General features: G+C 40.4%; 1 protein-coding gene across 4 annotated transcripts in view; it reads right to left on the minus strand.

Moving 5' to 3' along the window:
- Positions 1-22,327: 22,327 nt before the first annotated feature.
- SATB2 (SATB homeobox 2) overlaps positions 22,328-26,331 on the minus strand; it is a 210,033-nt gene continuing 206,029 nt past the window's right edge. For all 4 annotated transcript variants that reach the window (XM_027563810.1, XM_027563818.1, XM_027563828.1 and 1 more), the window contains one exon: positions 22,328-23,152. In XM_027563810.1, the coding sequence (XP_027419611.1) occupies positions 22,691-23,152 (462 nt within the window). In that variant the 3' untranslated portion in view covers positions 22,328-22,690. The remainder of the gene's footprint in view (positions 23,153-26,331) is intronic.

Genomic DNA, 26,331 nt, shown 5'->3' on the forward strand with positions numbered 1-26,331 from the left:
TTCCCAGAAGTGGGATTGCTATTTTTCATTTTTTAAGAAAACTTCATACTGTTATCTATAATGGTCACACCAGTTTGCTTCCCTACCACATCCTTGCCTATATATGTTATCTCTTGGGTTTTGTTTATTTTTGTTTGTTTGTTTTGATAATAGCCATCCCAACAAGTATGAAGCAATATCTCATTATGACTTTAATTTGCATTTCTTGTTGATCTGTATTGTTGAGCTCCTTTTTATTTCCCTGTTGGCCATGTATGCCTTTGGAGAAATGTCTATTCAATTCCTTTGTCAATTTTTAAAATTGAGTTGTCTTTTTGCTATTGAGCTGTAGAAGTTTCTTATATTTTTTGGATATTAACCCTTTATCAGATATATGATTTGCAAACATTTTCTCCTATCCTATAGGTTGCCTTTTCATTTTGTTGATACGTACCTTTGCTGTGCAAATGCTATTTAGTTTGATGTAACCCCATTTGTCTTTTTCTGCTTTTGCCGCCTATAATTTTGGTGCTACATTCAAGAAATTGCCATGGCCAATATCAAGAAGTTTCTTTCTGCTTTTCTTCTAGGAGTTTTGTGTCTGGTTTCAGGTTTTATGTTTATTTAAGTCTTTAATCCATTTTAAGTTGATTCTATGTACATTGCATCATCGATGCAATGAACATGAACTAGGGCAAATTCTGGGGGATGGTGAGGGAGGGAGGCATGGCATGCTGCAGTCCATGAGGTCGCAGGGTTGGACACAACTGGTGACTGGAAAACAGCAACATGTACAGTGTAAGAAAAGGATCCAGTTTTTCTTTTGCATGTAGATAGTCTCTTCAATAAGTAGTATTGGGAAAACTGGCTCTCTTTTCCCCATTGTGTACTATTGGCAGTCTTGTTGAAGATCAATTACTCTCAGAAATACTTTACATGTATTAATTCTCACAATAAACCTATGCTATGCTTAGTTGCTCAGTTGTATCCTACTATTTGCAACCTCATGGACTCTAGCCTACCAGGCTCCTCTGTCCGTGGGGATTCTCCAGGCAAGAGTACTGGAGTGGGTTGCCATGCCCTTATCCAGGGGATCTACCCAACCTAGGGATCAAACCCAGGTCTCCTGCATTGCAGGCAGATTCTCTACCATCTGAGCCACCAGGGAGGCCCAACAAATCTATAATATAGGCAAAATTATTATTCCCATCTTACTACTTGTGGAAAGTGAGGTATATAGAGGTTTTATACCTCAACAAGGATTCAAGCCTGAAAAGTCAAGCTTTAGGACATAGACTGGCAAAAACAACCCCCTTCCCCCAAATAAGTCCCAACACAGGCCTTGCCTTGTGCTGACCTCTTATCCAAGGGGCTGGACTCAGACATCTGCACCATCTCATGGCTGAAGTCCTGCTATTGCAGCTAGATCTCTTTGACTCTGTGCAGCTTCTCAGTTGATGGCCTTGAAGCCATTGGATTATTCTAACTCACTAGCCTTTCTAGATCTGCCTACTAAGCACATTTGGCCCCTAGTCTGCCTCACACCCTTGATTGATGCTTTAGAGTTCCCACCCTGACCTCAAGCTACAGATAGAAAATTTGAAGAAAAACATTTAAAAGATGAGTTACGAACAAACAACAACAAAAAATGTTTGCTTGTGGATTAACAGAGTCAAAGTCTGTGAATGGTTCTCAGAGATACTAACAAGGAGGGTGATCAGAGATTTGAATGCACTGTTCAATCACAACCTTCCTGGGGCCAGAAATGACAGAGTGTGAAAAAGACAAACTAGGTAATTAATTTGACCTAGAGGGCTTCCCCTGTGGCACAATCAGTAAAGAATCCACCTGCAATACAGGGGACTGGAGTTTGATCCCTGGGTTGGGAAGATCCCCTGGAAAAGGGAATGGCTACCCACTCCAGTATTGTTGCCTAGAGGGCTACAATCCATGGAATCACAAAAAGTCGGACATGACTGAGCAACTAAACCACCACCACAGTGTTAAATTAAGGGTCTCAGAGTTCCTGGCTAGTTAAAGCCGATCTCCTTTCCCCAGTTCAGGAGAGGCCCCAGGTGACAGTGAGAAACAAGTCCTCCTCTGGGACCAGCTGCTCAGGCCCACACATGTAGTGGCCTGAGCCATTTTGTTCCTTCTATCCTAGTGGGTGGCACAGAATTTCTATGTATCATTCTTCCATGGAAACTATAGGAATGAATGGTGTTAAGGGACTCTGTGTTCACTCCAAACCTTCCTTGTCACCTCTCTCTGTGTGTGCTATCTTTAGGAAGAGTCCTGACAAACCGTACCCCCTCAAACAAAGAATAAAAAGCCCTTGATTTTCCCCATTAATACCTCACCCATTGATCTAAACAGCCCTCTATAAGAGATCAATTTACATCAGGAGATCAGTATTCTACCATTGCTGTTCATTAGAATTCATTAACAGCTAAAATCAATTTCCCATTCTGTGCATTTTGCTGCCCTGAAAACATCTAGCTTTTTGACAAGTTAGGCTCAATGTAATATCTACCACCCCAGTTTTGCACTAACGAAAAGGATCAGGGTCCAACCAATGATTTACTTGGTAAGTGTTTAACAACCAACTCCCTGTGAAAGAGAAGGTATGCTAATTTGTAGAATTTGCCAATTTGTAGGCTACAAATCACTTTCCTGCCAAGAAGAAATCAGTCTTCTGATTTCAGGGCTACAGTATGTTAAAAAGCAGAGATATCACTCTACTGACAAAGGTCCTTATATTCAAGGCTATGATCTTCCCAGTGGTTGTATATGGTTGTGAGAGCTGGACCCTAAAGTACAACACCAAAGAATTGATGCCTTTGAACTGTGGTGCTGGAGAAGACTCCTGAAAGTCCCTTGGACACCAAGAAGATCAAAGCAGTCAATCTTAAGGGAAATCAACCATGAATATTTACTGGAAGGACTGATGCTGCAGGTGAAGTTCCAGTACTTTGGTCATCTGATGACAACAGACGACTGATTGGAAAATTCCCTGATGCTGAGAAACATTGAGGGCAGAAGAAGAAGAAGGCATCAGAGGATGAGATGGCTGGACAGCATCACCGATGCAATGAACATGAACTTGGGCAAACTCTGGGAGATGGTGAGGGATAGGGAGGTCTGGTGTGCTGCAGTCCATGGGTTCACAAAGAGTTGGACACGACAGGACACGACAGCCTTGAACAACAAGGCTACAAATACTGCCACCATGGCCAGTTTTGAGCTGTCACCAACAGGATGACATCAAACATGGAGTTGGGAAGAGATGCAGAGAAGCACATAATTCTATAGTGTTTCCATCATACACAAGTGTAAATAACCTCAAGAGCAGAAATGACAGTAACTGGTTGGAAAATAACTATGTGGTGATAAGTCTGAAGTACTTGAAAATCTTCATTTTAGTATAATTCATTTAATTCTTGCTTGCTAAGTCGCTTCAGTCGTGTCTAACTCTTTGCGACCCCATAGACAGCAGCCCACCAGGCTCCCCCATCCCTGGGATTCTCCAGGCAAGAACACAGGAGTGGGTTGCCATTTCCTTCTCCAATGTGTGAAAGTGAAAAGTGAAAGTGAAATCATTCAGTCATGCCCGACTCTTAGCTACCCCATGGACTGCAGCCTACCAGGCTCCTCCATCCATGGGATTTTCCAGGCAAGAGTACTGGAGTGGGGTGCCATTGCCTTCTCCAAGTGGCTAGACTAGATAATCTCTTAAAATAGATCCTATTCAACCTGTAGGGCTCTGAATTATTGCTATTTCCATTGCTACCTCAAAGAACTCTGTTGCCTTTTGCATTTGATACTCATAGATTCCTTTCTACCCAAGGACATTAAATAAATGAATAATTTTTCAATAATAATAGCTAACACTTATTGAAAGAGATGGGAATACCAGACCACCTGACCTGCCTCTTGAGAAACCTATATGCAGGTCAGGAAGCAACAGTTAGAACTGGACATGGAACAACAGACTGGTTCCAAATAGGAAAAGGAGTATGTCAAGGCTGTATATTGTCACCCTGCTTATTTAACTTCTATGCAGAGTACATCATGAGAAACGCTCATCTGGAAGAAGCACAAGCTGGAATCAAGATTGGCGGGAGAAATATCAATAACCTCAGATATGCAGATGACACCACCCTTATGGCAGAAAGTGAAGAGCCTCTTGATGAAAGTGAAATTGGAGAGTGAAAAAGTTGGCTTAAAGCTCAACATTCAGAAAACTAAGATCATGGCATCTTGTCCCATCACTTCATGGCAAATAGATGGGGAAACAGTGGAAACAGTGTCAGACTTTATTTTTTGGGGCTCCAAAATCACTGCAGATGGTGATTGCAGCCATGAAATTAAAAGATGCTTACTCCTTGGAAGGAAAGTTATGACCAACCTAGATAGCATATTCAAAAGCAGAGACATTACTTTGCCAACAAAGGTCTGTCTAGTCAAGGCTATGGTTTTTCCAGTGGTCATGTATGGATGTGAGAGTTGGACTGTGAAGAAAGCTGAGTGCCAAAGAATTGATGCTTTTGAACTGTGGTGTTGGAGAAGACTCTTGAGAGTCCCTTGGACTGCAAGGAGATCCAACCAGTCCATTCTGAAGGAGATCAGCCCTGGGATTTCTTTGGAAGGAATGATGCTAAAGCTGAAACTCCAGTACTTTGGCCACTTCATGGGAAGAATTGACTCATTGGGAAAGACTCTGATGCTGGGAGGGATTGGGGGCAGGAGGAGAAGGGGACAACAGAGGGTGAGATGGCTGGATGGCATCACTGGCTCAATGGACGTGAGTTTGAGTGGACTCTGGGAGTTGGTGATGGACAGGGAGGCCTGGTGTGCTGCAATTCATGGGGTGGCAAAGAGTCGAACACGACTGAGCGACTGAACTGAACTGAACTGAACACTTATTGAATACATAACACTTGTCAGGAGCATATTACTTTATTAAATCCTCACTTAATGAGATTGATACTATGACTATTACCATTTCAAAGATGGGTAAGTGAATGCACTGAGAGGTTAAATTACTGACGGTCTTACATCTAGCCACCTTGTATTTAATCCTTCCACTCTAAGTGAACCATACCATTTCCATTATGGAGGAGGCATTTTTTTTTTTTTTGGACTATTTGTGATTATGATTTCTGAAAGAAAACCTGGTAAAATTAAGTATGTCTCTGAAGCTAATATGCAAAATAAATGTCTTGTTTTTCCAGAGTAAATTTTTTTAGGGTAATTTTTTAATGACTCAAATTTTGAAAAGTTTATTACAATGACACATGAGCGCTTGCCAAAGAATTGATGCTTTTGAACTGTGGTGCCAGAGACAATTCTTGAGAGTCCCTTGGACTGCAAGAATATCAAACCCATCAATCCTAAATGAAATAAACTTTGAATATTCCCTGGAAGAACTGATGCTGAAGCTGAGGCTCTGCTACTTTGGCCACCTGATGAGAAGATGTGATTGGAAAAGACACATAACTAGGAATAATTGAAGGAAAAAGGAGAAGGGGGCAGCAGAGGATGAGATGGTTATATAGCATCACTGACTCAATGGACATGAGTCTGAGCAAACTCCGGGAGATGGTAAAGGGCAGGGAAGCTTGGTGTGCTGCAGTTCATGGGGTCGCAAAGATTCAGACACGACTTAACAAATGAACAACAACAATGGTCCCTTCCTTGTAAAATCTAATATCTATGATAGTTCCTGACAAAAGAAATAGTTCATTCATTTTTAAAAATAATCCCTTACTATACAATGAGAAAGATGGGAGCATTCAGTAACACAAACTTCCACAAACAAATTAGATATTCCCTTACCCCCCAATAAAATCTTATAAGAAACCACCAATTACTGTGAGAATTATCTTCATCTTAACCATCTGTTTCTTCTGAACAGAGAATGTATGCACATGAGCCTGAGATCAAGATAGAGAACTGTTATCCTGATATATTGAAAATAATTGCTTTTAGTGTGGTTAATACTCATATCACACACAATACAACTTTAGGGCAAAATTCTTGTCTGTGTTTCATATACATAATTTGACTCCAATGTTCAACCCTTCTTATATGTACAAGACTGACTAGGCATTCTAAGACTGACTTAATTTTGCAGAAAGTTTTCCAAACTAACACAATGATTAAAATTCATACACAAGAAGAAAAGGTAGTCTTTGTCCATGATGTTCATGACCATGTGATTTGAGTTTTAAAGAAAGATAATGTGTACCCAGTGTGCTGGTTATTCTCCATATGGCCCGTGAGTCTATCCTTCATCCTCCATTCCCTGCCCCATGTCCTGGAGGCTTACTCAGATGTTTTCATCACCCAAGACTCTTTGCCCTCTGGCTTCAGGTTGTTTGGGGTCAATGCGAGGAATTGACAGGAGACTGGAGAATGGAGGGAAGAAATGGTTTTATGCCCTTACCTTGCTGTGGTGTCTGAAAGACCTCAATATTCTGAGGCCACAGAGCCTCTCAGGCAGCCCCTCTTACCTTTCCATCTCCTGGCTCCTTTAGAACAGCGTGTGGTAACAGCTCTCAGTGTTGCTAATCCCTTGGGAGCTCAACATGCTTTCCAGGTTCCTTTAATGATAGCCACATCTTTATAGACAGGCCCTTCATTAACTTCATTTTGGTTAAATTCTTTGCATCTGCCATCTGTTGCCTACCAGACATTCATAGAAATATCACACTTTAAAAGAATATGGATATCAAAAATGTTCTGAATGATGGGGTAGATTATTTGTTATATATGATAACTTGTCATTTCTATCTACAAACTACCTCCCCTCTATATTCTTTTAAACAGAGAGTAAGCCCTGAATTATTTGATTCAGGTAAAACTGACTTAAAGGAACTTTTTAGGAGACACACCTGTTTGCATAAATTGAGGCATCCTGGAAGTTGTCATTTGGTGTTGAAGAAATGTTTAAAGATACACGCTGATTTCTACCCATGGTTTTGGCTACTAAATAGTGAAAGCCAACAGAGTCCAGAAGAAAATAAGATCCATTCTATTCCAAGTTGAAGGGCTTTGATTTCACAGTTTTGTTTTTTCAGTCACTTCAAAGAACTTGACTCTGCTGCCTTTTGCACTGTATAGCTTCCTTCCAGTCAAACACAAATGAATCAATAATTTTCAATAGCAATAATAGCTAATATTTTGTAAGCTAAACTGCTATAAGCATGGGGCATATGTATACTAAAAATTGTCTGCCGATTATCTGAAATTCAAATTTACTAGGTGTCCTGTGGCTCAACTGGTAAAGAATCCACCTGCAATGCAGGAGACCTGGGTTCAATCCCTGGGTTGAGAAGATCCCCTGGAGAAGGGAAAGGCTACCCACTCCAGTATTCTGGCTTGGAGAATCCCACATTGTACTGTATAGTCCATGAGGTCTCAAAGAGTTGGACACGACTTAGTGACTTTCACTTTCACTTTTCTGTTTCTTCGAGCTTCCCAGTTGTCACTAGAGTAAAGAACTCACTGCAAATGCAGATAGATATAAGAGATGCAGGTTCGATGCCTGGATCAGGAAGATCTCCTGGAGGACAGCACAGCAACCCACTCCAGTATTCTTGCCTAGAGAACCCCATGGACTGAGGAGCCTTGTAAGCTACAGTTCCTAGGGTCGCACAGTCAGACATGAATGAAGTGGCTTAGTACCCACACTGCCTTCTTTAAATTTGGGGGCTTTGTTTTGTTTTGCTAAATGTGGCAACTCTACACATGTGTGAGGGGTTATTAGGCAACACAGATGTAGAACATTTCCATTATTGCAGAAAATTCCATTGGAGTGCTTTGTTCTAGACTATTACAAACTCAGTAGTAATAAAAATCAACAATAATGCCAGTCATCGCACTCTTGTCTAAAGGGCAACGTATTTGGATAAAAATAGGCATTTGTATGGTTGAAATTCTGAGCAATTACATTTATTTTATTTGTTTTTGAGAGAAAATAGAGATCGAGTCTTAACACCAACTTTCACATTAACATTTTAGAGAGCTGGTTAGTCATTTTTCCCTTTGAGATAGTCTTCCTTTCAATATCACAAAAGGCATTCCTTTAAAAAAAAAAATCTTTTATGGCAAAATGGCGTCTTCATAGATAAATGTTTAATACATATTTGGACAGTTTCAAATATAATCATAAATTGACTTCCCTGGTGGGCCTGTGGTTAAGAGACAGTGCTTTCACTGCAGGTGCTTTAGTTTGACCCCTGGTTGGAGAACTAAGATTTTGCATGCCACATGGCATGGCCAAAAAAAAAAAAACAAATTATATGCATGTCCCATGCACTTTAAGAAATTCTACATTCTTTTGTCATGTGTGTCAGAGGCTGATTACTTTCAAGGAATCATTTTGATTTATTTCCTCACAGTTTTCTAAATTTAGCCAGAATTTTTTTTTTTTTTTTTTTATGTTGTGAACTCCTCTTCAATCAGCTCCTGGAAAAATTTGTAGTTATAATCCTCAATAAATTACTTAGAAAATAAAGGAATAGATTGTATGAAAGGAAGGTATTAAGAAAATTGACCTCTGTTACTCTCATAAAAATGGGCGAGACAAGATCCTTACAGCCCAATCAATGCCATTAATTGGTTATTGGAGCAAACGAATGATTCTCTCTACCTGTTCTCCTCCACGTTTGGGGGGAATTAATCTGGTCAATTAACCTTTGGCACCATGGATTCAAAGCAATTTGGAAGAAGGCTATTTTTCATTTTCCCAAGCTATCCTGTTTGTCCCATGCACTTTAAGAGAAAACTCTACCCAAGACCTTCCAACAAATCCAGAAGGAAAAATCCTGAGTCCCCTGATGCTTGAGAAGTGAGAATCACAAGCAGGCCGTGGGCCTTTATTTCTGGAGGGAGACAGCTGGAGTGAGCCCTCTCTGTGGGGCTAAGAGCATCTTGCTCTTTATTCGTCTTCTCTGATCAGGCCTTGTGTTGGGCATCAGTTTACCCACTGGTACATGCAGTTGAATAATATATACTTACCACTCCATAGTAAATGAATATTGAAGATCTTTGGCTAAAGAGGGCCATGAATATGCAAAAGCACTATGAATACAAATCAAGAATTCATGACTTAGTAAAAGCTCAATATGTTGATAAATCTTGAATTTTTGCAAATGCTGAGATGTTTCGCTTTTATTCAGAATATATAATAGTCAGGGATTGAGGTTTAGCCAGAGAGGCTTTATGCAAAGGACACATATGTAACTACATACAGTAAGAAGCTGTACATCTGGCATGTTGCGGGAAATTGGAGGCACCAATCAGTCAAAAGTTCTGACTAACAATTTTTCATTGCTTTTGGTAACTCTCTTGTTTCTTGTCTTGGCCTCTCTACTAGACTCTAGATGAGGGGGGAAAAAAGTTGGAGATTTCACTGAGGCAAAGCGCTGTTATTTCAAAGTCCACTGAAGCAGAGATGTAGCTTGACCCCACACAGTGTGATACCCAAGACAGCCTCGGAGAACATCCTGTTCAAAGATCATGAGATCCTTACTATAGGCATTCTGACATTGAAGGAGAAAATGCTGGAATGAGACACATATATGCAAATGGACTGTGCATGAGCGTGGGCAGAGGCCTACTCCACACCTTGGTGTCAACTACAGAGAAGGGCCCCTTCTCTGATCAGAAGCAGATCCCACACCAGAGCACATGATTTGGTAAGCCTCCACTCAACCCTCTACCTGCACACCTGTGCTCTAAAGAACTGCACATGTGTAGGAGGTGGCCTGAGTATGAACCCCGGGGAGCTCCTTGATTTCTTTAGAAGAATGGATTTGTCTGTATGAAGAAATTTTATTAGGTTGAAATTTTTAGTGACCTGCTACTGAAAACTCTGTACTGTCCAAACTCAGCTTTCTAGGTAATCTGATATGTCATTTCTTTCCCATTTAGAAGTACAGGATAATTCAGCAGCTATGAGTACACATTCAAATTAACACTGAGCTTCCCAGTGGCCCAGGCAAAAAAGGCAACTCAAGAAGTTCAATCATTCTCATTATCAGAAAAAGTAAATAGCATCGCCATTCCACTGGAGAGACAATGATCTTTTTTCACTTTCAACTGGAAAACAAATTTCTCAGGTGGAATTTCACACAGGAGACATTGAGAGACATTACAAGCAACAGCCGAAACAAAAAAGTAATAGCAAGTGCCACAGCAAGGTCCACATGAGTGGTTCCTTGTAACAAAACTTGATACCATAGTTGAGTCAGTTCTGAGAAGACAGAACTAGTTTTGGCTTCAGTGTTGATCTTTTGTTGCCTGATTCAATCAAAAGATAAGAGTATCTAGGAAATATATACTCAGCCTAATTCTCAGACCAGTGATTCCCAGATATCCATCTGCAATAACTTCCGGGTGGTGACAAAGTTTTCAATGCTCCCCATAAAAAGGAGAAAAAGAAGAATAGGACACATACATTTCATCTCAGACTGGCTAACTTTTGACACATAGTCAGGAGCATACTTCATTGCAAGAGTATGTCTCCTAACTTTGGGCATGATTAAAGATCCTTTCTCTGATGTAATGATGGTAGAGCAGATGGTAATTTTAGCATTTTTATTGTCTGTTGATTGCCTTTTTTGCCAATATGAATTTGACAACACTATTAGCAACCACATCTGAAGGGGTGGCTATCCCTGTCTCTGAAACCTCAGTGTAAGGCAGTGATTACCATGGATTATCTTCCCAACATAGGATTTCCCAAACTGGCGAATGTTTGAGAGTCACACTTGGTGAAGAGGGCTGGGTGTAAGTGCACCTGGGCTGGGTGTAAGTGCACCTTTCTACACTGATGCTGAAGATTGCAAAGTCTCCCAACTATTCCCAGGGCTGGACCTCTTCAATCCCACAGACCTGGGCCTGAAGATCACCTGCAGGAAGCAACAAGGTATACTTGTAGGCATCTTGACACACAGTGATTGAAATCCTATTGTTCCACAGTTTGGGGTTTTTTTGGTCACATGGTGCAGCTGGCAGGAACCCTGGCCTGGCAGTGAAATTGCCAAGTCTTAACCACCGCACTGCCAGGGAATTCCCTCCATGATTTGAGTCTGGAAGCTTTCAAATCTGCTTCATCTGTGACCTGTCTTTGATGTAGAGAAGGTTCTTCCATGTTTTGGCCATCCTTCTGATATTAAGTACCCCAACTTGATGCTTGCCCACCATGGAACCAGTTATAAAACATATTCCCAGATAATCTAATGAGTTGACCTGCCATCAGGAAACATTTAGTAGATCCAATTGAATAAAGAAGAATTAATGGAGGTAATTTTACCTTTGACAGGAGTAAGATAGCAGGACAAAGAGTGATTTGAGTTTCTGCTAATAAAGCTGCTACTGCTGCTGCTGCTAAGTCGCTTCAATCGTGTCCGACTCTGTGCGACCCCATAGCCCACCAGGCTCACCCATCCCTAGGATTCTCCAGGCAAGAACACTAGAGTGGGTTGCCCTTTCCTTCTCCCATGCATGAAACTGAAAAGTGAAAGTGAAGTCACTCAGTCATGTCTGACTCTTCTCAACCCCATGGACTGCAGCTTACCAGGCTCCTCCGTCCATGGGATTTTCCAGGCAAGAGTACTGGAGTGAGTGGTCATTGCCTTCTCCAGCTAATAAAGCAGGCACCAGTACTTTGGACAACACTGACCTTCCCATCCACAGTGGATCTAATTTGTCCCATCTTGAGTTTTAGTATTTAGGGTTTACATGTTACTATCCACTGATGTATTTTTCTTGAAGCAAAATACCATGACATCCACAAACATTGCTACATTAAAAAAAAATTTGAATACTGTGTACCAGGCTCCATCCTTGGTAATGGGGATATAAAGACAATGAGGGTAAATTTGCATTTGTAGGCAGGCATTGTGCTTTAGAAAGGCTTCCCAAGTGTCACAGTGGTAAAGAATCTGCCTGCCAATCCAGGAGACACAGGAGATGCAAGAGACACAGGTTCAATCCCTGGGTCAGGAAAACCCTCTGGAGTAGAAAATGGCAACCCATTCCAGTATTTTTGCCTGGAAAATTCCATGGACAGAGGATCCTGGTGGTTTACAATTCATGGGGTCTCTAAAGAGCCAAACAAGACTGAGTATGCATACACACACACACACACACACACACACACAGTGCTTTAGAAGCTTTAACCATGATTCTCAAATACAAAAGCACTGCATGATAGGTATTATTTTCAACTTGTGGAAGTTGAGATCTAGGTTAAACAATAGCTCAAAGTCATAGAGAGCTAAGAAGTGGAGTAGTCAGAATTCATACTATATCTTTCTGATTTCAGACCAAACACCACGTTATTTAAATAAAACACAGTGTCTTTCCTCAAAGAGCTCACAAGTAATCCCATTGCTGCTGGCATTTGGCATGCTTTGGGTCTCTGAGTACTTCTATTTGTCCTATGTTTAGAGAATTTTCTATGCTTTCCCAACCTTCCTTGCCTATGACTTAGACTATTTCATTCAGTCACATCTGCATGAGGCGTTGTTTTAGAAGGAAATGGAATGAAGAAAAATGTGCCTCATGGATTCCATTCTGTTAAGGGCAGTAGCAGAGCCCCAGCCTTCAGAGGCAGCAGGGGTACAGGTTCTACAGGGGTATCCATGCCCTGGAGCAGGGGTCAAGTTTGGATGCCTACACCTCATGGGACAGCAGTGCAGTCTCCACTGGAGTAGTCTCAGATCATGACCCTCACCTCTAAACTTGATTTCTTGACCCTTCTCCAAATTCTCTGGGGGCTTTTAGTTAATTTCTTTTTCTGCTTAACTAACTAGAGCTAGTTCTGTTGTTGTCAGCTAACAATCCTGACTTTGTTTCCCTGACAGTGATTTCAATCCAATAAACATTTCATAAATTTGGTTTGTTGGTTGATGAATAAGAAAATTATTAAATTGAATAAATTAGAATTAAACTTTCAATGGGCTTCCCAGGTAGCACCAGTGGTAAAGGACCCACCTGCCAATTCAGGAGATGTAAGTGATGCAGGTTCAATCCCTGGGTTAGGAAGATCCCCTGGAGGAGGGCATGGCAACCCCAGTATTCTTGCCTGCAGAATCCCAAGGATAGTCCACGGGGTCGCAAAGAGTCAGATACAACTGAAGTGACTTAGCACACACATACACACAAAATTTCAAGGTCCTTTACCATCCTGATCACCCTGTGTCTTCTGAATATACTGCAGTTTACTGATACATTTCCAAAACATGTCATGAGAACTGACAGTAATGCTGTAATGTGGCCTGCTAGGTTTGAAGAGGACAAGGTGATCACTTCCTTTGACCTAAGCTGTGTCTTTCTATTCATTGAGTCTGAGTGACATAAGCTCTCTTTGTGACTGCATTGCATGGTTAGTAAAAGAAACCTAAGAACTTATAAGATTTAGTGGTCAAAATCCAATGTGAGTTCAAACATGTGAGGTGATGACTGGAAGAGCCCATGTAGTCTTAGGTGGCATTCACAAGAGTTCAGTTCAGAGCTGACCCAAGGTGGACTGGGCTGAGTTCCAAAGCTATAAGCTCTTAGTTATGGAGGGACAAAGACTGCCTGGCCTCCAGCCAAGGACTCCTCCAACCTGAAAAGGGTTTCCTACTTTGAATAGAGGATGTGCTAGACAATAGAATCCATGATTCAGTGATTCTGTCTTCCAAGACAGACTCACAGACCATAAATTAAACAAATGTGAGCTTACAAATGTTGGCCTTGGAAGTTCCTGAGGCCTCGGGTACCTGGGTTACACACTGAAGAAATATTCAGGCAAAGTTCATCTCTAGAAAGTAATTTAAATCCTTCACCTAGGCTGAAGTTGGGAAAATTGAAAAATCTCACTAGGTGAAAACTGTTATGAAAGGTAGTTCACTTAAATATTTATTGGTTAAAAAAGAAAGAAAGAAAGAAACACAGACTTTGTGCCCTCCTGGTGTTTTCATTGGGGTAAAGGAACTGACAAGTAAATAAAAACAGGAAAAATAAGTAAATTATAGATTATGTTAGAAGCCATGGAAAAATTAAACTAGGGTAGGATAAAAGGGATCCAGAAGGCAGGGGTGGGATCTTTTTGCAATTTTAAATAAGGTGGTCAGAGTTGTCATTGAGGAGGTGACATGTGAGCAGACTAGGGGGACTTGAGGAATGAGCCTTGCAGCCTCGGGGGAAAAGCTTTCCTGGCAAAATGAAGAGGGAAAAGAATAAGGCCCTAAGGCAAGGGTGAGCCCTGCATTCCAGGGACAGCCGGGGGGGCCCCACATGGCTGGAGCCCAGGAAGCAGGGAGAGAGTGGAAGGAAGGAGATCAGAGAGTCAGATCAGGTAAGAGATGATTGTGCCTCTCACCAAGCTGGTGGCAGTATCAAAGGGGAGAGGTTGTCATATCATGCATGTATTTTGAAGAACTTTACTGACAAAGAATTGAGGATTAAGCGAAGATTTTAGGTTCAAGCAACTGGAAGGCTGGAGTTGTCATCAGCTGGTGGATCAAATATGGGGAAGAAGATAAGTCGGTTGGGGACATGTTCGGTGGAGGTGGTGAGCAGGCAGTGCAACAGGACAGTTTGGAGGTCCAGAAAAGGTCCAGGCTACAGGTAGAAAGGGGAGGTCGCCGGCTCAGGGGACACTTGGTGTCTTCATAGCAGATGAGGAAGGAGTATGGATCCGGGAATAGGGGGAGCAAAGAAGGTGCCTGCCACACCTGAGCGAAAAGACTGAAGCTACAGAACACACTGGGATTGAGCGAGAGTGAAGCAGGAGAAGAACAGGGGAGTGGGGTGCCATTCATGTTTAAACAGCTAATTTTGAAGACTTCAGGAGGCTAGTAACCTTTCTCTTTCATTTTCTCTCTCATTTAGAAAGAAAACCATATTATAGCTCTTGACAGGAAGAAGGAAAGAGAAGAAGGGAGAGAGGGGCAGAAAGAGATTTTAATGAGACAGAGTGGAAGAACAGAAGCGGGGGGGGGGGGTGGCGGAAGGGGCGTACAAAAGCAAAAAATAAATAGCACAGTAGCCCTTCAGGCTATAAATTATATAAAACCATGTCTAATAACATCAGACTTAATCCTACTCTAAAACCCATCTGAAGTGTTTAAAATCATTTATAACATCTTATATCCTGCTTCTCTTTCACTTTTGGAAGTGAGAAAGAAAGGAAGGATTTCTTCTAGATGCTTCTATCTTATTTAATCATAGCAACAGATCTGAGATCTATGAATTATTAACCCCATTGTGGATAACTAAACTGAGGATCTGAAAAATAGCAAGCTGCAAAACTGGTAAGAAATAGACACTAGGATAGCTCACTGCCTTTTCACAATCAACTTGAGAGAGTAAATCTAGAATTTTCTCCTTATCTTTTTCTTGCAGTGGACGAGGAGGATTCCTAGGACTACATAGTCCAAAGTTGCTACAGAGCCTCCCAGGACTCCCTTAGTCTGTACTGTTTTGTGTTAAAACGGGATTATACTTGTTATTGGATAGTGAATAAATTATAGTTCTGTCTTTAATTAATCCATTGCTCTGCACCATTCATTACAGTGTTAATGGAATATTTTTGTAATTATTTCTTCATATATGAAGGTAACACTTTAAACCTTTTAAAATGTCACCAAAGAAACAACTTCTAGATTCTTCTGGGACAGTTTTACTAGCATAGTATGGTGTTTTAGAGAATAGGAGGATTTGTAACCACAATGGCAAGGCAGATCATCAAAAAAGCAAGAGAGTTGCAAAAAAACATCTACTTCTGCTCTATTGACTACGCCAAAGCCTTTGACTGTGTGGAACACAACAAACTGTGGAAAATTCTTAAACAGATGGGAATATCAGACCACTTGACCTGCCTCCTCCAGGAAGCAACAGTTAGAACCAGACATGGAACAACAGACTGGTTCCACATCAGGAAAGGAGTACATCAAGTGTATATTGCCACCCTGCTTATTTAACTTATATGCAGAGTACATCATGAGAAATGCTGGACTGGAGGAAGCACAAGCTGGAATCAAGATAAATATCAATAACCTCAGCTATGCAGATGACACCACCCTTATGGTAGACAGCAAAGAAGAACTAAAGAGCCTCTTGATGAAAGTGAAAGAGGAGAGTGAAAAAGTTGGCTTAAAACTCAACATTCAGAAAACTAAGATCATGTCATCTGGTCCCATCACTTCTTGGCAAATAGATGGGGAAACAGTGAGAGACTTTATTTTCTTGGGCTCCAAAATCACTGCAGATGGTGACTAAAGCCATGAAATTAAAAGATGCTTGCTTCTTGGGAGAAAAGCTATGACCAACCTAGACAGCACATTAAAAAGCAGAGACATTACCAACAAAGGTCCACCTAGTCAAAGCTGTGGTTTTTCCAGTAGTCATGTATGGATGTGAGAGTTGGACTATAAAGAAAGCTGAGTGCCAAAGAATTAATGCTTTTGAGCTGTGGTGTTGGAGAAGACTCTTGAGAGTCCCTTGGACTATAAGGAGATCCACCCAGTCAATCCTAAAGATCAGTCCTGAATATTCATTGGAAGGACTAATCTTGAAACTGAAACTCCAATACTTTGGCCACCTGATGCAAAGAACTGACTCATTGGAAAAGACCCTGATGCTGGGAAAGATTGAAGATGGGAAGAGAAGGGGACGACAGAGGATGAGATGGTTGGATGGCATCACTGACACAATGGATGTGAGTTTGAGTGGTTCCAAGAGTTGGTGATGGATAGAGAAGGCTGGTGTGCTGCAGTCCATGGGGTTGCAAAGAGTTGGACATGACTGAGTGACTGAACTGAACTGAGTGCAGATCAGAAAGGCTTCCTGGAAGAAGTAGTACTCTAACTGATTCTTAAAGTTAACAAGGAAAAGAACACAGGATGGAAAGGAAGAAGAGGGTCAAGTTACCAGAAGTAGCAGCAGGAAAAATGTGCCTTTATATTTATCTTCCTCTTATCTATTATCTTCAACATCCTTTTTGATACCTTCTCTGGCAGAGGCCACCTAACCTGCCTCTTGAGAAACCTATATGTAGGTCAGGAAGCAACAGTTAGAACTGGACATGGAACAATAGACTGGTTCCAAATAGGAAAAGGAGTACGTCAAGGCTGTATATTGTCACCCTGCTTATTTAACTCATACACAGAGTACATCATGAGAAACGCTGGACAGGAAGAAACACAAGCTGGAATTAAGATTGCCAGGAGAAATATCAATAACCTCAGATATGCAGATGACACCACCCTTATGGCAGAAAGTGAAGAGGAACTTCAAAGCCTCTTGATGAAAGTGAAATTGGAGAGTGAAAAAGTTGGCTTAAAGCTCAACATTCAGAAAATGAAGATCATGGCATCTGGTCCCATCACTTCATGGAAAATAGAAGGGGAAACAGTGGAAACAGTGTCAGACTTTATTTTTCTGGGCTCTAAAATCACTGAAGATGGTGACTGTAGCCATGAAATTAAAAGATGCTTACTCCTTGGAAGGAAAGTTATGACCAACCTAGATAGCATCTTAAAAAGCAGAGATATTTACTTTGTCAACAAAGGTCTGTCTAGTCAAGGTTATGGTTCTTCCAGTGGTCATGTATGGATGTGAGAGTTGGACTGTGAAGAAAGCTGAGTGCCAAAGAATTGATGCTTTTGAACTGTGGTTTTGAAGACTCTTGAGAGTCCCTTGGACTGCAAGGAGGTCCAACCAGTCCATCCTAAAGGAGATCAGTCCTTGGATTTCTTTGGAAGGACTGATGCTAAAGCTGAAACTCCAATACTTTGGCCACCTCATGCGAAGAGTTGACTCATTGGAAAAGACCTTGATGCTGGGAGGGATTGCGGGCAGGAGGAGCAGGGGATGACAGAGGATGAGATGGCTAGATGGCATCACCGACTCGATGGACATGAGTTTGAGTGAACTCCGGGAGCTGGTGATGGACAGGGAGCCTGGCGTGCTTCGATTCATGGGGTTGCAAAGAGTCGGACACGACTGAGCGACTGAACTGAACTGAACTGGCAGAGGCTGTGAGTTGCTCACCAAATATCCACTCTCCCCTTCTGTCTGGAATTAATAGAACAGCTAGGAACATTTACCACTCTGCCTTGTATTTAAGCATAGGACTTGAAAACATCCCACAAAAGAAAGGGAGTATGCCATTCTTTAGTCCTTCTTCCATCCTGATGTCTGAAAGGTGGGTGTGATGGCAAGGCTCTAGCAATCATCCTGGACCATAAGGAAAAGGGAACACGGGAACATCGGGAGAAGTTGAACTGAAAGGAGTTTGAGTCCCTGACAAATTGTGAAGTCAGATTATCCCAGCAATTTCTTTTATGTAAGAAACAATATTTGTTACTTCTCCCGTTACTACTTTGTAATTTTAAAAATGATATGCAGCCAATCCTAAGGCCATTCTAGCTCACAACTAATGATAAATCTTATTCTCTAAATTATAGCACATGCTTGTACCACTCACTAAACAAATACACATCTGTCTGAGGACAACCATTGGATGACAACTTCACTTTTTATGGATTGATATACATTTCCATTAAGTTACAAGCTCTTTGAGGGGAGAGCATTAAATTATACAGTTTTCCTTGTCCCCTCAGTTATTAGCAAGTTATCTGGTTTAGAGTGTATGTTTAATAAATGTTTACTGTGATGATGCCATGCTTGCCCTTTAGAAAAAATGTGAGGACTTTTAAATCTTTATTTAAACCTTTGCAGAAAGGGAAATAACAGTGCAAAGGAAAATATCTTCTCTAAGGCGGAAAAAAAAAACTCAACCCATAAAGTGATAGCTCTGAGATGACATGACTTAACATATAGTCAGGAAACCTCTGACTTGGTACTTTTGGAGATAAAAGTTGCTAGCACAGACCCCCTCTAAAAGACAAAAGCCAACCCATCCTTGGACAGAGCCTCCCAGCTTTCAGTTTGTCACTCTGGATGAAGTATGACCCCCGAAAATACAACTTCATGAAGGTGGAAAGTATTTGTGCTAAAAGGCAGATTATCTCACACATGCTTTACTTCCATGTCTTCGTCCCAAAGGCAGAATTCATGTACATTTGCATAGACATTTTCATCCTCTATTGAACCTCTAATTTTTCTTTAAAATCTTTAGTGCTCTATAGTATGGGGCTGTCTGCCTTTCCGTAAACCCCCAGTTTCCACAAACTGTCCTCAAAACTTATCTACACAGTTTTGAGCTACATGGCTGTCAAGAATCATGGGAAAAAAGGAAAGTGAAATCGAGGAAAAAAGGAAAGAAAAATTACATCTGTATGTCAACCATGTGCCAAAGACAAAAAGAAAGAAATAAAGAAAGGAAAAAAAGACAGGAAAAACAATTTACAGTATCAAAAGAAAAATAATCACTTTTTAATTGACTTTCTCTTTGTCAGTTCTAATGCTAAGCACTTGCTCCTTCCTTATTAACTTTGGTCTTTTGAGCAATTTTTTCCATTGTGAGCACTTTCTAAAAAATCATTTTCACACATTTCTCAGATACATCAATCCTTCCAGCATTCCTCTATGCTCACATTATGGTACCCAGCTCTAAATATAAAAGACATTTATTATGTCCATTAACCATGGACATATGTGCTCCAAAAGTTTCCTGACATGCAGTCATTTGTGGGTTTTTAATTATAAACAGAAAATATTCACTAGAAAAATAAAGAAGCAAGCCCATAAATATATCTTTATGCACTGAGTTTTGTTTGTATACCACAAAATGTTTAGGCAAATGACTCCCCCAGCTGCCAACTTCAGGATGTGAGCGTGCATACATTTACAAACACACAGAGACGCACATGCATTTTATAGGTACGATTAAATTCTTGCCTTGGTAAGACTCGAACATCTGTCATTGCAGGTACAGCTGTCCTGTAAATAAGGGAATGGAGCTTCCTCACACTCACCAGGTCTCATCCCACATGAAAACTTCAGTGGGAAAGAAGGCAATGCCCAATAAAACACTTGACAAACAAAGTCATATTTTTTGAATGCGTTTTATTTTAACAACCAAAAAATTCTAACAGCCTAACAATGCACATAAGTTAAAAATTAATTATCACTTAGTGATAACAAAGATAGTTGATTTACATGGAAAAAAGAACATTTACAATATGTTAATCCTTATTCACATTGTTGATACCGCAATAAAACACAATTTGTTTTTTCATTTCACAAAAAAAAAAGGGGTGGGGCAGGAAATTGTGCTTTGTCAAGAGGCACTACAAGAGAAAGTTTCTTCTTCCAAATAGATATTATATGACAGATATTGAATAAATAGACATATATGCATTGTAATTCGCAAAGATCTGGCAAGACCACAGGCTAAAATGCCCACAGATTCACTTAGAACCACTGCAAACTTGGCAGTGAAATTAAAAAATAAAAGGCAAGACTTAGCATTGAAAAATACCTAATAAATTTTTGGTTGAAGTGTAAAAGATACCAAATGCGGATGCCATCGAGAGATGAACCACCTTGTAAGAGCTTGGCAAAATCAGTTTCCATTACGTGTACAGAGTGACCTTCAGCAACAGTGTAAGAAGACAATTTGGAAAAGAGTAACTCGGAGATCAGGAAGCAGCAACCACGGACTTTCTGATTAAAGCTGCAGCATACTACAGAAATAGGAAGGATGGGCCCAGGCTTGACTGCAAACCACCATCCTTTTGCAAAGGTATATAACGCTCGTGTCAAGATCATTTTTTAAACATCATTATTTGAAAAAGTACAGGAAAATGTCCCTTTAAAAACTCCAGAGGTTACTGAGCAGCTAGAATTAGCTTGTATTGCAACATGTCTTCTCCCTGTATATCGTAAGTTCTGAGTTAATATCTACAAATAGAGGTTTTTTTTTTAACTCCGACCTTTTATACCTTTCAAATATATAAATAGTATTAACAGTTATATTACAATGTTTGTGTAGTAAACAGAAAATAACTTTCAAAGTGATATTGCATGAGGTCTTTGACAAGGTTGCATGAGAGCACAACTCTTAAAAAAAATCCAACTGTGTGGGACTGTTTGATGGCCACCTTGAATGGGTTAGGTTCGATTGGCCAGTCCTGAAGGTGAGGTCTCCTCTTGCAATGACTAGAAGTAGCAGTGGGAAGTAATGGTTTCTGATGGGAAGCTAAAGGCGGTGGGAGAACTATAGTAGATTGCAGCTTTAATGCTCATTCCCTTAAACAGCCAGTCGGCATTAGTTCTGCTTTACGTAAGGTAACTGCTATGTAGGTGACTGGGAAAATGTTTCAGTTTATGACAAGTAGGCGATTCCACTGAAATTGCTTTGCTTACTCTATTGCTTGGAGCTGCACAATGATTTAAAAACAGGTTTTCGTTAGGGCTGCTCCCATAGCAGGGAAGGGATGAGGTGCATGAGAGCAAGGACTAAAAATGTCTGGTTAAGTGGATGGAATGTATACGAAGAAGAAGACGCCCAAAGTGAAACAAAAATGAGAAACATCTCTTGGGAGCTGGAGGGACGGGGATTTATTTGAGAAGGAGCCCCTTTACCTGGGCAGCAACTTCTTTTCTAACTTAACATTACATTGAACTATTTTCTATTTAAAAAAAAAAAAGAAAAGTAAAAGAAAACAGCAACAATAAACAAGTTAAAATGAGCAGGCTTATTAATTTTAAGATCTGAAGCCACGAGCAGGTAAATAAATTTCACAATAAAATGTGGCTCATACTGTGAATTCCATTTGTCTGATGTCAAAATGTCATTTTATCGAGGCTGCACTAATAAACGAGTTTTCTCTGCACTGAATTTCAGCTTCACTCGTTTGGAATTCCACAGAAATGCACCTGTTCACTACAGTAACAACAAGTTGAGTAACGGAACACATCGAGTCATTTAAGTGTGCATTGTGTCTTTAAGATTAATGTGACTGGTATCATTTTAAGGTGCCCTGATTTTTTTTCCACTTTATTCTTCTTTCTTTCTTTTACTTTTTTTGGCAGTGTTGATTTATTTAGTTAAATACATACCTCAAAAATTACCCATCAAGCTGCCAGATAGGAAGCCATAGAATTAAAAAAAAAAAAAAAAATCAGGGACAAACACAGAAAATAAATAGGAATTCAAAAATAAGTCACCCCACCCTGAGAGCAGGCCGCAGTTTATCAAAAAGCCAAAGCGACTCACTGTGAAGTGGTTTGTTTTTTTTTAATACATAAACAAGTCTCTTCTTTAAGAACTCATTTCACAGTCTATTCTTTCGGATTGTAAAGTTCTCTGTCCCATGCAATTTAATATATATATGTAAATATATAGATATATACATATACATATACACACACACTTGTAGCTTCCTTCATTTATTTCATAGGTCTTTTCATCTGGGAACTTGCCTGGTGTCTCTTCCATAAGTGCAAGGATAATGAAGGCAGAGTCTCCTGTGATTATAATGACTACGATCCAGTCCATTGTAAAGCATAACACTTTAGTGTCTTTGCCAAGGCGATGTCTGATTCGGAAATACTGAACTTATTCAGTCTACAGGTGTATCCTGTGCAACAAAGAAATGTCAAAAAAAAAAAAAAAGGAAGGAGAACAAAAAGACCAAAAAAGACAAAAATAAAATAAGGCAAAAAAAAAAAGTTTTCAGAGAAACTAAAACAGAAAATCCTTGGACCGGTGTATTGCTTTGCCTGATTGGAGTTCACATTATCTCTGGTCAATTTCAGCGGGTGCGGCCTTACTTTTTTCCGCATTCTCCTCCTCAGCCTCCACTTTGTACATCTCCTCCGAGCCTTCCTCACTGTCATTCTCTTCTGACTCTGTCAGCAGCTCCTCGTCCTTATACTCGGCCACATCTACTGCCGAGCCCAGGTGTTCCTTGAGCTTCCCATGATGTTTCACGTGGTACCGCTGGTTCTGGAAGAACTTGATGATGGTGTGTTTGGGGAGATCCAGCTGAGCAGAAAGAGTATGGATAGCTTCCTGATCAGGGTAGAGGCCCACATCATGAATGAAGCTTTGGAGGATACCAAGGGCTTCCAAAGAGATCTTTGTACGAGACCGAGGCTTTTTGGCACAACTGTCTTCGGTCGGAGGAGGTGGTGGGGGTGCTTCTTCTCTGGGAGGAGAGCTCTCCTTGGCTGGCTGAGACTGCTGTCTGTGAAGGACCTGATAATTAAAAAAAAATAATAATAATAACATTTGATTCACTATTTCACCTTTCAAAAGCCATCATTCTTCTGAAATACATGTTGTCTGCTTAGCATTTTAGTAATGCATAGTCATTGTAAGTTCAGGTCTTCTGAAAACTTAACTGAATTTCTGGAGATTAAGAATCTCATCTACAAAACAAGAGGTTAATAATAGTAATGTTTCCATTCTGAGGCACAAAGAAGTTAAGTCACATGTTGCCCAAGGTTATTCAAATTCAAAGGGTCTGGCTCCAGGGTCTTGCTGTTAAACAGTATGATGTGCCACCTCTCTGGAGCCCAAGGACAAAAAACTGGACCCAGAGGAAAAGTGGAGGCTCTGCAAATGAGATCACATGAATTCACGTCCCGATTCTTTCACATAGCTGGGTGTCTCTGTGCAAGACACTAAACATCTTTAAGCCTCAATTTCATCATATATGAAAGAAGGATAAGACACTAGCTTCCTAGGGATATTGTAAGGATTAAATGACATATTGCATGTAAAGAACAGTGCCTGCCTTAAACCAGAGGTTGACAAACTTTTTCAGCAAAGGGCCAGGTAGGAAATATTTTAGCCTTAGCAGGGCCTCACCATCTCTGTTGCGATGTTTCAATTCTATCTTTATAATGTGAACATACACAAATGAGCATGGCTATGTTGCCATAAACTTTATTTATAAAAACAAGAGGTAGCTTGTATTTGGTTCATGGGCCAGAGTTTGTTCACCTCTGGCTTAGACCAAACATCCAATAAATGATGTCATTATTATATCAGCCTCATAAATTATTCTTGAAGTGTAACACAGGAATAGTATTTGAGTCAGAAAATTAATACTCCATTAGGAACAACTTAAATTTATTTTCTTTTAACCTTGATCTTAATCCTTAAACAATAATGGTTTTTTAATATATATATATATATATATATATAAACTTACAGCTTTTTATTAAATTATGAACTTTAGATGACTACTTTATACTCATAAATGGACCTTCTCAATATCACTAATATCAAGGAGACAGCAATGCCTGGTGTCTTGAAGGGAGACCTTGCTTTCCTGCCCAGGAACTGCACCTGGTTAGCCTGGGTGAAAACCAAGAATCCTAGCCACTAGTCCACCACTGAGGCTAGAGAACAAACTAGTCACCCTTTGTTTTGCAGCTCACTTCCTTTGTTGTTGTTGTTGTTGTTATCCTTCATGTCAAGGCTTTCTAGTTGTAATTAACTTAAATTTCTCTTTCATTTCTACCTATTCCCCACTCAAAAATAACACAAAACTAGTATTTAAAAAAAAAATTTCTAGACCCAAGTTGGAGCCACTCCTGCCTGGTGCCACATCAGCAGACTGAACTTTCATGTGGTTGGCTGTAAATGCTCTGCTTGACCAGAATCACAGTATCCATTCGGCCCATCCCCGAATGCAACGTCAGCTCTGGGCTCTATACTTACTTCCTTGTTCTTTGATCTAAATAAAGTCAGACATGCAATCCCCACCAATCATGTCCTGTCTTCTGTGTTGCCACTTCCACTGCTCTAAAATGATGCCCCAAATCCCTCCAGAACGCTGCTCCACTGCTTGTGAGGAACTGTAGCCCCATCCATGGGCTGTCTCCCTTGAATAAAGGGTATCAAACTCATCACTACATTGCATTAGTTTTGTCATTTGACACTAGCTGTGGTCAGTCACTCAGTAGTGCCTGACTCTTTGTGACCCTTTGGACTATTGCCTGGCAGGCTCCTCTGTCCATGGGATTGTCCACGCAAGAATATTGGAGTGGGTTGCCATTTCCTCCTCCAAGGGATCTTCCCAACCCAGAGATCAAACCACCTCTCCTGTGTCTCCTGCGTTGCAGGCAGATTCTTTACGGCTGAGCCATCAGGGAAGCCGCATTTGACACCCGTTGGGCAAACTTATTCTTGATCTTCGTAACTGCTTTTACAACATCCTCTCTGCATGAAATAGTTTCCCATTTTAATATTTACTTATGATCTTCTTCAATCTGACTAATCTTCACATCTTGCAACATAAGCAGCTGCTGCTGCTAAGTCGCTTCAGTCATGTCTGACTCTGTGCGCAGTGCTATGTAATTAAAAAGCTATCATGAAGGTCCCCATGACAAGTATTCTATCAATGTCAAAGGCAAACACTGTATTTCCTCCACTCAGATCAGTGTCTAACTTCCTGGATCACCCCCCGCCCCAAGACCTTTAAGAATAGTGAGTTCACTTTTTCAAAAACACATGTTTCTCTTTTACCATTCTCTCCTATTTTACATGGCCTTTTCCATGTTAGAGTAACAAATTAAACATTTTCCAGAGTTCAAGTGAACTCAGTCCAATCAATGCATAAGCAACATGTCTAGTTACACTAGAGTATCACTGCTACCACCACCGCCACCCTCCCCACACATTACCCTAATGACCCATTTTTTAGGCTACAAAATACCAGCATCAGAGCAAGCATTTAAGAAAAAAATCTCTGCCATCTCTCCTAGTTTCAGGGACTATTTGATGAAAAACTAATTTTTCAATGATGTGAAAACATCAGTCTTTTCTATAGAATTTAATAGCTATTAGGGCAGATGAAATTGTTACTTGGGTAAAAAAAAAAGAGGATGAAATTTTTAATCATTCATAAACAAATAACAATAAAAGGATAATCAAATGCACATAAGAACACCCATCATAATAGTTGATGGCCGGTGGCAGAAAGAAATCTAAAACAGAGGACCATAAAACGGTGGCACTAAAGGCCCATATAATGTTGACCAATTAAAATGAATGTTCTTGGCATTTTCTTTACCACTTTCAACTAAAAGTAAACTCATGTGGTCTGCTGTGGTGAGCTGGCATCAGCAAAAAAGTGAGAGCTCCATTACTTCAATGTCCTAATTATAGCCACAGGGAGAGGAAAGCTGCGTGGTGGGCCTGCGTGTTCAGGGCAGCTTTGACAGCAGGAAGATATTTGCTCCAAGGTTGTAATCTGGGTAGCCTGAGCACTGTAATAAATAAACCTCCATGTCAACAGGTGAGGGTTTTTTGTTTGGTTGGGGTTTTTTTTTTTTTTTTTGGATATGAAAGAATAAGAGAGAGACTGAAATTACGCAGGGAATATGTACTCATAGAACATGTACACTCAAGCACAGGACCTCCTT

Source organism: Bos indicus x Bos taurus, chromosome 2 (genome assembly GCF_003369695.1).
Source record: "Bos indicus x Bos taurus breed Angus x Brahman F1 hybrid chromosome 2, Bos_hybrid_MaternalHap_v2.0, whole genome shotgun sequence".
Taxonomy (NCBI): Eukaryota; Metazoa; Chordata; class Mammalia; order Artiodactyla; family Bovidae; genus Bos; species Bos indicus x Bos taurus.